This window comes from Papilio machaon, chromosome W, assembly GCF_912999745.1.
Source record: "Papilio machaon chromosome W, ilPapMach1.1, whole genome shotgun sequence".
NCBI lineage: Eukaryota > Metazoa > Arthropoda > Insecta > Lepidoptera > Papilionidae > Papilio > Papilio machaon.
The window spans coordinates 816,843-832,231 of NC_060015.1; the positions used below are offsets into that span (position 1 = coordinate 816,843).

At 50.6% G+C, this 15,389-nt stretch overlaps 1 protein-coding gene across 1 annotated transcript; it reads right to left on the reverse strand.

Annotated features, from left to right (window-relative positions):
- Positions 1-13,256: 13,256 nt before the first annotated feature.
- LOC123723328 lies at positions 13,257-14,366 on the reverse strand. The gene has a single exon (XM_045685909.1). The coding sequence runs from the start codon at positions 14,364-14,366 to the stop codon at positions 13,257-13,259; it is 1,110 nt and encodes a 369-aa protein (XP_045541865.1).
- Positions 14,367-15,389: the final 1,023 nt, after the last annotated feature.

Genomic DNA, 15,389 nt, shown 5'->3' on the forward strand with positions numbered 1-15,389 from the left:
TGCATGCATATCAATATTACAATTTATATGATTAATTTATCTATAATAGACATTATCCTAAAAAATACGATAATTTCGATCCATGTACGATAATTTTACGCCCCTGGTACGATAGTCAGTCCACTTCAAGTTGCTAACGCTGGGGACAGTACAGTTAAGCCGCGTTCACATTTGTCTGACGTTTTGTGTCGTGATGCTTTCTGTCGTGATGGCTACTGTTCACATCTATGTGACGCGTTATGACGAATTTTTAATCAGTTCCGTTATAGCTCTCAGAGAGTTTACACATTCGCAATTTTTTTTCATGAATCATACGATTCAGATTCAGATTATGAAGAAGATATGCAGTTATTGGCACTGGCAACACTTCTAATAAAACAAAGAAAGAGAAGAAGATATATGGATACATCCAGTAAATACAAAAAGAGAGACTAAAGGCGAGTTTCATTGTCTCGTTAAAGAGCTTGAGAGTGATGATGAAAAATTTCATCAGTATTTTAGAATGTCTAACTTCTGACGCGTCACAACACGACACGTGCGCGTGCACACTAGTCCGACCCGCTGTGTCGTGTCGCTGCGCCGTCCCCCGCACCTCACCCAACTGACGCGGACCGGGATCGCTACTGACGCGACACGACACAAGCCATCACGACACACTGCGTCAGAGAAGTGTGCACGCAACCATATTAATTGTATGAGACCGATACCTTTCTGACGCATCACGACACAACACGTCAGGCAAATGTGAACGCGGCTTCAGGCAAATGTGAACGCGGCTTAACTGACGGACTAATATCGGCCGGCGGACTGTTAATGTGTGGGACCCTTCAGTCATCAACTGAAGATCTTATTAATGTTTGTGTAGTATTGTATTACTTTATTTTGCATAATACTAGTATATTACTTGTCCCTCTTAACTTCGAGACTATACTTTGATGTTAATGTTTAAGTGGGAATAAAGAGTTTTCTAATCAGTCCTTAAGTTTCTTTTTGGTTTGAAAGTGATCCCATTAGCCACATCTATCATTTCAAGTGTTTCAGTTTTTCTATCCTTTCGTAACATAACTGGTTCATATTGGTTTAAGTTAGTGGTTGTTGAGGAAATGTTAAGATTGTTAGTCTTAAATGGTTTATCTGATCTGCATTGGGTCTTGCAGCTGCCTGCCGACATCAATGGCAATTTCCTTTTTAATACAGGTGAAGGACCGATGATGTTTTTAACTTCTTAATACCATTTAGTTAGTTAGTTAGTTGTAAGGGCTCGTTTTCCGCAACTCCACGGCTAGCGCGTATTTTGCGTGTGAGCAGGACCTTAATTTTTTTTTTTAACGTTGGGAAATGTGTTAAGCATACCGCCCGCGCTTGGGGGGGGGCGGGCGGTTATGTGAGGCTCCCCCGGCGCCAATAGAGGCTCCGGGTATACTCACCAAAACCCAACGGTGTTCCGCCTTCTCCGCTTGTGATGGGGCCGTGGGAACGCAATAGCACACCACCACGGCCCCGTCTGCGGATTGCCCGCCACGTGGAGATGCGGCAGGCCCTGCTTCCGCGACGACGCCTTCAGCAGAAGGCGCCGTGGACCTTCGCCGAGGACTCCCCGGAACACGTGGGGAGTCCTACAGCACGGGACCCTTGCAAAGCAGGCGGCGAATCCCGATTCGCCGCCCGCGGGTCCCTCACGGCGGCGCCCTGTCTAGCGCCACAAGGTGCGCCCGACGGCGCCGCCCCGGTCTCCTGCGGCGGATCGGGAGCGAGTCGACGGCGTCTTCCCGCGCCCGCTCCGCCGCTTCTTTCAGCGTCATAACCTCGACGCTGAAAGAGGAGACCGCCTTCCATACCTCCTCCCTGTCTGCCATAGCAGCTGCCATGACAGGCAGGGAGAGGTCCGTCCCAAGGACCGAGGACACGGCGACGCGCTGCTCCACCCACGCTGGGCATGCCTCGCGCGTTTGTTGCGCCGTGTCCACCTCTCCGGTGCCGCAGTGGTGGCAGTCCGCGGTGGGCTCCCTTTTCACCACCCTACACAGATACGCCCCGAAGCATCCGTGCCCGGTGAGCATCTGAGTGAGGTGGTAGTTGGGGGCCCTGTGGCGGCACTCCACCCACTCCCGCAGGACGGGTCGGATCGCCGCCACCAACTGCCGGCTCGGTCCCGGGGACTCCAGCTCCTCCGCCCACCTCCGGAAGAGGTCGTCGCGAGCCTCCTCCCTCCACTGCTTGACCTCCAACGGATGCGGGCGGAGGTCACTCTCCTTCAATCGCCGATAGACCGCCGCGAAGACCTCGGCCTCGAGCGCCTACGGCGGGCTACCGGCGATCAGGCACGCCGCCTCGTATGACGCCGTACGGTACGCCCGAGCCACTCTCAGAGCCATCACCCGCTGCGGACGTCGCAGCAGGATGCGGTTACGGGCGCTGAGGGATTCCGACCATATGGACGCCCCGTACAGCGCCATCGACCTCACCACCCCCATATAGAGGCGGCGGCATGCCCCTCCAGGGTCGCCCAGGTTTGGAAGGACCCTTCCGAGAGCACCAGCGGCGGCTACCAGTTTCGGAGCCAGGCGCCGGAAGTGCTCCCGGAAGGCCCATCGACCATCGAGGATGAGTCCTAGGTACTTCATGGTACCTGCGATGGTGATGGGTGTCCCGGCCACTGTTATTTGGGAGCCTTGAGGCGGCCCACGTCGATGCCCATGGAATGCCAGGGCCTCAGACTTGTTGAGCGCCACCTCGAGCCCCAGCCTCCGAATTCGGTGGACCACCTGGGCGACCCCCGCTGTGGCGAGAACCATCGCCTCGCGGTGTGTGCTGCCACGGGCAGTCACGAAGGTGTCGTCGGCGTAGCATATCAGGCCGACCCCCCGCAACATGTCACCGCGCAGCACCCAGTCGTAACCGATGTTCCACAGGAATGGTCCTAAGACCGATCCCTGTGGAACACCGCACGACATGGCCCGTCGGGCCCAGCCGTCTCTCGTGGGGTACACAACAGCCCTTCCGAAAAAATAGTCCCGGATCAGCCTTTGCAGGTGGCCCGGAACACGGAAGTGCTGCAGTGCCTCCATCACCGCCGTCCAGGGCAGCGTGTTGAAGGCGTTTGAAATATCCAACGACACAGCCACCAACACGCCGCCCTGTGCGACTACCTCCTCGGCTAGGCCCTTGAGTCGGGACACCGCGTCGATGGTCGACCGGCCACAGCGGAATCCGAACTGCTCGTCGCTCAGATTTATGTGCTCGGCGAGACGAGCAACGAGCACGCGCTCGAAGAGTTTACTCGGCTCGCCGAGCAACACAATCGGCCGATACGCCGATGCCTGGTCGGGCGGGCGGTCATCCTTCTTTAGAAGGACGAGCCTACCTTCCTTCCACGAGCTGGGGAACCGGCCCTTCTCAAGGCAGCTGGGAAAAAGGGCCCTTATCCGCCCCCCGAGCTCGGGAAGAGTCAGGTATAGTACCCGACCAGGCACACCGTCCATCCCGGGGGCGGTCTTCTTGAGGCGGAGCTTTACGGCGGCGTCCATCACCTCCTGTTCGGACACCGGCTCCACCTCATCGTTGACCGCCTCTCCTTCCTCCTCCGCCGGCAAGGCAGACCCTACCCGGTGCGGAAAGAGAGCCCCGACCACTTCCTCCGCCAACTGTGGCTCCATCGTAGTTGTAATCGGTGGAGCCCAGGGTCGAAGCTTCTTCCGCACCGCTCGGTACGGTCTGCCCCACGGGTCCTCCTCCAGCGTTTGGAGCCACTCCTCCCACGCTCCTTGCTTGGCATTCGCAATGGCAACCTGGAGAGCGAGGCAGTCGGCTCTGTACGCCTGGTACAGCTCCTCCTCCATACTCTGATCCCGGACTCGACGCCTTCGGCAGCGAGTGTACCGGCGACGCGACGCCACACACGCCCGTCGCAGCTCGCGCAGCTCGGGACGCCACCAGAACACTCGCCGACGCGGACGGAACGGTTGGGCCCTCGGCATAGACGAGTCGCAGACGTTGGCCAGCAACTCGCCCAGCCGGTCCGCTTCCGCGTTCACGTCCTCGGCGGAATCGACGGGATCAGAGTCGGCTGCCCAGCTTGCGACTATAGCCGCCTCCTTTGCCATCTCTCTATCCAGGCGCCCCAGCACCCAGCGCGGGCCGTCCCCGGCCGTGGTGCGTGGCGAGTTCGTCGTGGCCGAGGCGGAAGTGGAGAGGTCGAATCGAATATAACGATGATCCGACAACGTCTCCACACCCACCTCGACCTTCCATCCACAGATTTTGGGCACCAAGACCGGGGATGCGAAGGAGAGGTCCACGATGGACCCCCCCTGTTGGCGCACGCAGGTCAGCTCCCTTCCTCTATTGAGGAGCATCAGCCCCGACGCGGCCGCCCAGTCCTCCAGCTCTTCCCGGGTCCGTTGATCCCGAAGCCGTTGATTTGGCGTTGAAGTCCCCCGCGACGATCACGGGGAGGTGGGAGACCCGCGCCATGAGCGCCTGCACCTCTGCGAGGGCGCGCTCGAAGTCGGCGAGGGGCAAGCTGGGTGGGAAGTACTCCCCCACTATGGCCACTCCCCGACGACCACGAGCACGCTTCCGGTGCCTCTCGCTACCTTTCGGAGAGGGGGGAAGCCGCCGCGGGCCGGAGCGGAGATGGCCACCAGGTTGCCGACATCACCCGCCCAGTCGTCCCGAGAGGGGATGACGTACGGGTCGGCAACCACCACTACATTTATCAACCACTGCGCCATGGTTTGGGCCAACAGGCCCTGTGCTCGGGCGCAGTGGTTGATGTTACATTGTAGGAGTCGGATGGTGTCCATTTACGAACTGGTGTCCATCCGCTCCACTCCGGCCTTCTGGCCTTGCGCCGAGGCCATCGCTTAGGCGCACCTCTCTCTCTGCGCGCCGACTTCTGCCCGGCGGTGACGCAGCCGTCGCCGCCGATCGACAGGCCCGCCGGTTTGCCCGCCGCCTCACAGACGGGGCAGTTCGGGTCTGCCGAACAGTCCCGTGCCCGGTGATCTGGCTTTCCGCAGCGGAAGCACAACTTGCTGCGGTCCACCTCACACTGGCACTTGGCACCAATGTGTCCCGTCTCGAGGCAGCGGAAGCACCGCGTCGGCCGCGGGGCGAGCAGCACCACTCTGGCCGAGGTCCAGCCGACCCTCACGCGACCGGCGTCGGTCACCTTTTTGGCGGCCGCCACTGGCACGCTCAGCCAGAGGGAGCCATCCCCCCTCGGGCCGAAGGCGAGCTTGCCCGACCTTATAGCGTCGGCCGCGCAGCCTCCCTCTCTGGCCACTGACTCCACGACCTCGGCCGCGGTGACAGAGTCGTCGAGGCCAGTGATGCGCACTTCGGCGCATTTCACCGGCCGGCCGATCCTGACCCTCTCCGGGCCGAGTACTTCCCTGAGCTTAGCGGCCAGAGAGTCGGCCTTTTCCGGGGCTGCATCGCCCCCCACCTCCAACATTCGGGCGCCCGTGGCCGCCCTGCGGAACTTGACGTCGGTGATGCAGAGTTCCGCGAGGTTTATGCGGCTCTTCGCCTCGGCCAAGACCGTGGCATACGTAGCGCCACTCTCCTCTGCTCCCGGAGCGAGAGTGAGGGTGACCGCCGCGGTCTTTGGGGCCCGTAGTTTGGCCTTCGGTCTTTCGGGGGGGCGAGTCTTGACCGGCCCCTTGGACGCCTTCTTGGCCGCTTTCTTGGCCCCACGGGACACTACCTTAGTCCATGGGGCTTCGGCGTGCGTAGGGGCAGACTTGTCCCTCGCCTGTGCGGCCTCTTTAGCGGCCAGGCTCGGCTGCAGAACTTCTTCTCTCTCTTCTTTTTGCTCGGTTCGGGGAGGAGACGATCCTCCAGTCCTGCCAGCCTGGCGTTGAGTATGGTGCCAAACTTTTCCACGTTGGCACGCGATACTTCATCCAGCAGCTGCCGGATATCTGTTTCGTCAGGCTGGGCAGGTCGACGCTTGTCGATATCCTTCAGTTCGCGCCGTAGCTCCTCCCTGTCCCTTTGGAGGCGCGCGTTTGCTGCTTCCAGCCGCGAAATCGGTGTTGGACGCCGTAGCGCCCCTGTCCATTACAAGCGAGTCGCAGCGCGTCAGCATGACCCTCAGCGTGCGCCCGCTGTTTGCGAGAGACTCTAGCAACTGACTACTCCCACTCTGCGTCGTTGTGCTCGAGCCCCCGTTATCCTCCTCTCTTAAAACTTCTTCCCTTAAAACTATGTCCCTTTCACTTGCTTCAATGTCCATTTCCGTTGCCAAGGTCGTCGTGTATCCACAGCAGTCTTTGCCCCCCCCAGAATACGCGGGGCTGCCCGCGGCCGAGGCCACGGGGAGGGATTCTCCTCCGGCGAAGCCGGAGGTACCCTCCTGGGGTATGTCTGTTTTTAAGCTTGCCATTTCATACCGTTTTCCAGTGTTGTCGGACACCGGAAACCGCCTTTGATACGGGGTGTGGTCCCCATGACGCGCGGCCTACAGGCCGCCATCCTCCGACCCCTCAGGGTCCAGTGGTGTTCCCCGCGGGCCTGTCCGGTATGGGAGGCCCTGTCCGGCATAGCCCCGTGGGAAAAAACCCCTCCACTCCGCACGGCGGCACCTCGGTGCACGTCGCGCCCAGCACCGCCCAGTGGGCGTGTTTGGACCCCGTCCAGGGCCTGCGCTAAACGCAGGACCCGGCAAGAGCCCCATAGTGTCCGCGGGCCTTCCCGGTATGGGAAGCCCTGTACGGTTCAGCCCCGCAGACCCTATCTCCCTCCCGGCCAGTTGTTAGCCTCCCCACAAAGGTGGGGAGTTTCCAGGGTGCACCACGAGGAGGTCACCAGCCACCGCACCCCGTGTGAGCAGGATCTGGATTCACTCCAGCCAACCCAACTCTCCGAAGAATCTCAGCAACCCTTTGATGTTGTCGGTGATCTCTGGGAGTGTTCTCGGCGATCCGAGATGTTTTACCCTGTACTCTTGCACTGCTGGGCAGTGCAGTATCACGTGGGATGCTGTTTCTTCGTCACCCATGCACGCTCTGCATAGGGGGCTGTCCGTAATACCTGTATTAAACAAATGTTTATTAAAATTGCCATGTCCAGTGATGGCAGCCACAACTGTCCGTAGTTGTGCCTTGTTTAATTGAAGCAACCTCCTAGTTACCCTCCTGTTAATCCTTGGTAGGGTTTCTTTTGACTGCCTGCATGTATCGATTTTGTCCCAGGAGGTGCAGTGTTGTGCGTGACTCCTTGTTGCGACCTTTTTTTTTTTTTTTTTTTTTTTTTTTTTTTTTTTTTTTTTTTTTTTTTATAGTCTGGAAATGCATTTACGCACCCCCTACGCCGGGCTGTGCAATGGCGTAGGGGAGTGTGGGACTCGCCGGCCGCAGAAGGCGACCGGAATACCCACTAAAACCAGACTGCCCTCTCACGCATTACGGCGGGGCCACGGGAAACGCGTTAGCTTACATCCGTGACCCCGCCTGCGTATGGCCCTTACGGCCCCTCAAACTTGAGGCGTGGGGAGAAGGGCAGCAGCGAATTGCCGCCTCCTTCTGCCCACTCTACGGCGTCGGAGCGGGGGCGCCAGAGGGTCGTTCTCGCGCTCCCGCTCCTGTGCCTCCTTCTGCGAAATCACCTCTTCGCAGAAGGAGGCAACGGCGTCCCAGGACCTCTCACTTTCTAACATGGCGCGTATAACGCCAGGAAGTGAGAGGTCCTCGCCTATCGTCGCCACCAGGGTGCGGCGTTCTTCTGTCCAGGCGCAGCACACTTCTAGTGTGTGCTGCGCCGTATCTTCTTCATCGCCGCACCCATGGCACGACGCCGTCTCCTCCCTTCCGATCCGACGCAGATACTGTCCGAAACAACCGTGTCCGGACAGCACCTGCGTGAGTCGGAAGGTGAGGGACCCGTGGCCCCTTCCGCACCACTCCGGGAGCTGTGGGCGGATGGCCTCGACTGTGCGGACGCCATATTCGACGTCCGCTAGGCCTTCCACCCAGAGCTCCATGGTCCTCCGCTTTCTCCTCTCCCGGGCGTGGGCGAGCTCCTCCGGGGCGAGAGATTCTCCCCGGGTTCTTTGTTCAACCCGCGCCCGGTATGCCTCGGCCAGCACTCCCGCTTCTATCTCCCACGGGGGAGTACCGGCCAGGACGCAGGCCGCCGCGTGGCCTACCGTGCGGTAGGCCCTGCAGGCACGTCCTGCAATGACGCGCTGCGGCCTGCGGAGGAGGGCACTGTTCGACGCGTTTAGGGCCTCTGCCCATATCGGCGCGCCGTACAGGGCCATGCTGCGGACGACCATGGTGTACAGCTGCCTTGCTTGTACACCCGGACCCCTCAGGTTCGGAAGGAGCCTCGAGAGGGCTGCTGCCGCGCCTACGAGCCGGGGGGTTAGCGCCCGGAAATGCTCCCCGAAACGCCACCCCCCGTCGAGGACAAGGCCCAGATACTTTATACTGGCCTTGACCCCGACCTCGTCCCCGTTGACCCGGAGTGTTGCCCCCGACGGCACCCTCCACCTCGGCCCTTTAAAACATAGGGCCTCAGTCTTGGAGAGCGCCACCCGGAGGCCCAGCGCTTCAATTCTCCGGGTCACCAGGGTGGCTCCGGCCTCAGCCCTCCGCCTCAATCTCCTCCAGGTGGTGTCCCGGACGGCGATCATCGTATCGTCTGCATAGCAGATAACCGCCATCCGGGGCAGCACCTCTCCGCGGATGGCCCAGTCGAAACCGATGTTCCATAGCAGGGGTCCTAGAACAGACCCCTGGGGAACACCGGAGGCCATCCGCCTTTCCTCTCTCCCTCGCCTTGTTATGTAGGACACTACCCGCCCCTGCAGGTAGTGTCCTACGACCCTCCGGAGATAGAGGGGCACTCCATGGAATCGGAGTGCCTCCTCTATCACCGCGAAGGGGAGGGAGCCGAAGGCGTTGGCAATATCCAGAGATATCGCCATAGCCCCCTGCCCCCTCTGGGCCGCGTCCTCAACAAGATCAAGCAGTTCATAAATCAAAACAACAATGAGAATGATTATGTAAAATTGTCATTAAAAAACTAAATGTGGATATGCATATGACAAAGCAATTGTAAGTTACTATGAAGAGAAAAAAATGTATTTACAACTTACCAACAAATTAAAGTATGAAAAAAAAACACAAAAGTAGTAAAAAAAATGACATACAACCAGCACCAGAAAGCAAAAAAAAACTCAAAAAAAACAGTACCAGACCTCAAGGGAAATCCACGTTAGTTGGGCGCCATTTTGTCACGTTATTTCTTTTTTTTTTTTTGAGGGAAAAGAAAAAAAATAAAAAGTGACAAAAATTAGAAAAGAATATAAGTTATATTAGTAAATAAAATGAATAATAAAAAGAAAATATTGATCAATTTTATAAAGAAATTAAACTAATAAAAGAGGGTTCCGCCAAGGTCTGGCCCTGTTCCTGAGGTACCGCACGCTCCTTGCTAGTTGTAACGCGCTGAGCCTGGGTGCGAAGCGATGCCAGGAGTGAGTAGTGATCGGTGGTCGTTAGGCTATATCAAGCCAGTCGTGAGCTGAGCCTGGTTACGAAGCGATGCCAGGAGTGAGTAGCAATTAGTGGTCGTTAGGCTTTATCAAGCCAGTCGGCCGTCGGATGTCGATGTTGTAAAATTCCAAACTTACTCCCTGTAATGGACATGGCACAAATTGAGGCACGGTTATAAATTCGTGCCCGGCAGCCGTTACTAGTTTTAACCGAAAGCGAAGCAAGGACGGTACGTAGTATAGCTGTTCCGGGCCGTTGCAGTCTTACAATTATATAGAAAAGAGCAAAATTCATATTTAAATAGGAAAGCATAGCATGGTGAAATGAAGTGAAAAAATAACAGTGAAATAATAAAATACATTTTGCACAACTTACCCAGTACGGGGAGCAATTCTTATTTCGATAAGAAGTAAGAATTTGGTATAAGATTAAATAAAGATATAAAAATTATAGGTTATACAGGGTCGATGCCCTTCGCATCGAGGTCAAGGTAAAAAGTGACAGTGACAAGTCGTAAAATCAACTGACAGCTCGCGCCACAGAGTCATCAATCCGTTCAGAAATGTCAGTTTATTGAATTTTTGTAGCATACGTTACAAAGGTGCTCGAATTTCTGATGAGTAGGCACACACCACCATACCCATCAGTCCTGTCTTCTCTTAAACATGAATAACCAGGAATTCTGAACACATTATCTGGCTTTAACCAGGTTTCAGATAGAGAAAAAATAAAAGGATGAAAAGTATTTATAATATGTATAATAACATGCTTTTTGTTTATCATACTGCGGCAGTTCCATTGAACTAACCTCTCCATGGTGGCCCTTATTAATGTCAGTGTAATTATGAGTAAAATTAGCAGCGTGGGACGGTATAGATAAATTTGGTTGAGAAAGTAAATTGATTAATGTAGTAAGCATAGCTGGGCACAGTTAATCAAAAAGTTAACTTCGTTAATCGTTAATTCGTTAAATAAAAATTTAACTTCGTTAATCGTTAAAGCGTTTAATTTACAAAAATTTAACGCAAGTTAAAGTTAACAGTTAAAGTTAATTTTTGTTTATAAACAAAAATTACGAGTATAAGGCCCAAGCGGGAAATGGCCATATGAATAATCTCCGAATCGTATGGACCGATTTTGTCGAGACTTGCAAAATCTCGGGCGATCGCTAATCCTATCTATAGTTTAGTAATATAATTTACTAAAATAAAACTTCTACAATAGGAGCGATGTACTATAATGCCTGTACCATACTAATGACATAGCATGCACTAGTTACACACACATATACTACACTGACAATGACGGACAATTGACTTTTTAGGTCAATTTTTTATCGACAATCCGACATCACGGAATTAGATAGCTAACTAAATTTAGACAACACAAATTTTCTGTTAAACTGTGAGACATGTGATAATATTCAAAAGAAAACAATCAAAACTTTTATGCAGCATTTACATTCATCTGTTACTTTTTGCACCTGTATATTCATTTGCTCATGCTCCAACAACTGAACATTTAATTTTATGTATAATTTGGTAATATTTTTTTATTTTATTTTAGCTAAGGACCCACGAACAGACTTATCATTTTTTACGTACTTTTTATTTATTAATATAGATTTATTAATAAAACTTCTAACATCAGAGGAAACTTATTATAACATTAATAAATAAATTATATAACCAATCCAGTGATACATCTCAACACATCAAACTATACAACTGAGATGCCTTCGATAACTTCTAGCATCTAGTGATCTATCGTCCGATCTATTGTTATATGTAAATCAAGTAATACGTTACACGACAACGAAAACAACCGATCGCGGGTAATGTCTTCTATATTTCTTATCACCTATAAAATCGTTATAGTCAATTAGTAAGAATATGTTTTGAATTATTTTCAACGACATTCGATATCGAAAGTTTATTTTAAATTAATTTTATACGTAAAAATCGATGTCTTTTTGTAAAGGTCACTTGTGGCGACATTTCACATATTAATTTTAGTATATATAACACAATTTAACATTATTTCACTAACATAATAATTTTATCTTTTTCCTCATTCTTTCTCGTTTTGTCGTATACTTTTTTTTTGTAAACAAACAAATTATCTTCGCTATTGTCTTTGCGCAGCGCACGTGCATCCCCGACCATTAGAAGGGTTGGGGCCATAAATCCATCGAGTTCGTTATCGCATTCTCTGTGCGGCTGTCCATTTGATCCTTTGTTCATATTTTTGTTGTTGTTAAAATTATTTTTCGTTGACTATGAAGAAGCCCCAAAAAACAAACGACGGTAATAAACACCTAAATCCCTTTTGTTTTTGAGGAACGTTTATTGCGTGCACATTTCGTCTTTCGTATTTTTAAATTTATTTTTCATTGTTTGTTTCTTATCTACGCAATGACAAAAAAATCCTATTTGTACGCTTTTTCAAATGAGCCATAAACGATTTTTTAAATATTTTTGTTGTCTTTAAACTTCAATATTATAATAAACATTTTTGCCGCCAACAAAGTAAGTTGTAATTTAGTTACGAGGTTGAAGAGTAATGCACACTTGATTATTTCGATTGCAATTCAACGCAGTGTTTATCTTTTTTACTAGATTTTGCGTTTCACGTATAAGACAAAGTGTATAATTATTGTATTTAGAATAAAGTGCTTTCGAACCTTATGTTGATTTTATAACAAAGTCTTTTTCTAAAAAAAGGGATTTTAAACAAATGAAAACCAGTTTTAATGTGAATAAAATGTAATAAAGACTTTTAGAGATATTTGTGTAAATGTGAAATAATTATTAAACTTTGAAGGTGTCTAGCGCCTAAACTTCGCAATATTTGATAGAGGTAAGTTTGTTTAAATCGTCACTATTTTCTAACAAGGATTCTGTGGTACTCTTTTGATCACGTCTATCCCGGCCGCTCGGTGTATTGTATAACATGCATCACACTCGCTCGTTCTCGTTCTCTCTCGTTCTCGTTCACCATTCAACTCGCCGACGGTCGCCGAACATAGCCGAACTTACGAATGTAGCCTGATGCATAATTTAAATACAATGACAACACGTCATTAACGGACTAAATTAACGGAAGTAGAATTTAACGGAAGTTAACAAGAGCGTTAACACTTTTTGAATTTAACTTAAAAGTTAATCCGTTAAGGAAAATGTTAACTTCGTTAATTAACGATTAACGGATTAACGAGTTAATGCCCACCTATGGTAGTAAGTAACTCTGCTATTGTCTGTTGTGAGTTTTCCTTAGGGGATGATGGTAATGCACATCCATTAGAAGGCTCTGGCATATTGTAGTCCCTTACAAGATATTCATGAGCTACATGATCAAAACCTTTACTGTGTTTAGGCGGAGTTCTGGGTTTAGTGAAGACTGTTTTTTTATAAGATATGGTACGTGGAGGCGGTAAACCAGGTAATACTGTATTTCCACCAGGAACAGATTTAATTGGGAGAGAGGATACAATATCAGCAAATGATTTAGAAATAGGGGGATGTAATTTTGACGCTTCAACATAAGATATACTATTTTCTGCCATTGTTACTTTAATATTTGTCTGTCTCAAATACTCTGGGCATTTTTTGTTTGAAGCAAAGTGTAGTCTAGAGCATAAGCAACAAGAACCACTGTCTTCCTCCACTTTAGTTAGTTAGTTAGTTGTAAGGGCTCGGTTTCCGCAACTCCACGGCTAGCGCGTATTTTGCGTGTGAGCAGGATCTGGATTCACTCCAGCCAACCCAACTCTCCAAAGAATCCCAGCAACCCTTTGATGTTGTCGGTGATCTCTGGGAGTGTTCTCGGCGATCCGAGATGTTTTACCCTGTACTCTTGCACTGCTGGGCAGTGCAGTATCACGTGGGATGCTGTTTCTTCATCACCCATGCACGCTCTGCATAGGGGGCTGTCCGTAATACCTGTATTAAACAAATGTTTATTAAAATTGCCATGTCCAGTGATGGCAGCCACAACTGTCCGTAGCTGTGCCTTGTTTAATTGAAGCAACCTCCTAGTTACCCTCCTGTTAATCCTTGGTAGGGCTTCTTTTGACTGCCTGCATGTATCGATTTTGTCCCAGGAGGTGCAGTGTTGTGCGTGACTCCTTGTTGCGACCTGTGATCTTAGATAGCTTGCTGGTAGGGGAACGATGGGCTCTGGGCCGATAGCTCTGCTATCTGACCCTCGGCGGGCTAATTCGTCTGCTGCATCATTCCCCCTCGAACCACTGTGTCCTTTAATCCATTGGAGGATAATGTTATTAGATGTCCCTACTGCATTAAGTTTCAGGTGACATTCATAAATGAGGCCCGAATTAACTGTGATGTTGTTTAGTGCCTGTAGTACTGCCATGCTGTCGGTTAGTATGCGTATATTCTCGCCTGCGGCTTTCCTAACAGCTATGGCCTGTGCTGCCTCAATTATTCCCATGCATTCAGCTTGGAAAATTGAGTTATGTGTGCCTAACGGTTTATATATTTTGATGTTAAGGTCCTCTGAGAAAACACCTACACCTGTTCCTTGATCAGTTTTGGATCCATCTGTGTAGATCTTAAGCTCTTTGTGGTTCCCTTGATTTGTGGGACCGTGCTCTTGCAATTGTATTTTATATTTCTTGTCGAAGATGAACTGCTTCGGAATTAAGTCCTGTTTTGCGTCGGTAATTGGTACTTCTGCTATGAGCGTATCCAACACTGACGTATGCGGGGTATTACACTTCCTCCACAGATTTAACGTACGCAGTCTAAGCGCCGTTAGTGTAGCTATTTGCTGTATGTAAAAGGGTAGGGGTGTTAAATCAAGTAGGGCCTCCAGGGCAGCTGTGGGAGTAGTTCTCATGCTGCCTGTTGAGGCCATACAAGCTAATCTTTGACAACCTTGTAGTTTTTTGCATGCCGATATTTGTTTGTGTTCAGTACAGAACAAGAAATAAAAAACTGCTTGCAATTAGATTAGATGCGTTTTTATTGAAAGGTAGATTAGTAGTGTTACATGTTAGCGCGTGAGTGCGAGAATGAATAGAATGACAAGAATGAGTAATTGAATGACGTTCCCGCGCCGCTCCGCCAGGTGCGTGAAGTTTGGCGCAGACATCCTCCGGGGCCTTGAAGGAGACATCCTTCAAGATAGGTCTTCTTCCGGGGAGGGAAGAAGGCATAGGCGATTGAGTGCTCTTCGAACGGTTCCATGAGAAGTAACGACGTCAGCAACACGAGGGACATCATCAGGGACAGGATACAACCTGTTGACTCGACCGTAGTGAACCGTCGTGAAGTAAGCGGCCTGCCAATCAAAAAGTGTGCCGGGGTGAGAGGTTGGAAATCATTAGGCGAGGGACTGAGGGGACACAAGGGTCGGCTGTTTAGGATAGCCTCGATTTGAGCAAACAAAGAAGTTAGCTCCTCAAAGGTTAAATGACTATTTCCTAAGACCCTACGAATATGAAATTTAGCGGATTTTACTCCAGCCTCGGCTAAACCGTTGAAGTGAGGAGCGTAAGCAGGTGAGAATTTAAAATCAATACCTCGAAGAGCTGCATAATCACAAATAGCATCAATATTTGACTGTAAAAAAGATAAAATTTCTTTAGACGCGGCAACGAAGTTCCTACCGTTGTCACAGTAAATTAGTTTAGGTAAACCTCTTCGAGCTATAAATCGTTTTAGTGTTAAAATAAAAGCATCTTTACTTAATTCGCTTACGGCTTCCAAGTGAACGCATTTGTAACGAAAGCATATAAAAATACACAAATAACATTTAGTTATTTTACATCCGCGGCTCTTTCGATCACTGATCAAGAACGGTCCAGCGAAATCAGTACCAACGGTATGAAATGGAAAACCTGGCTCTACTCTTTCGTTA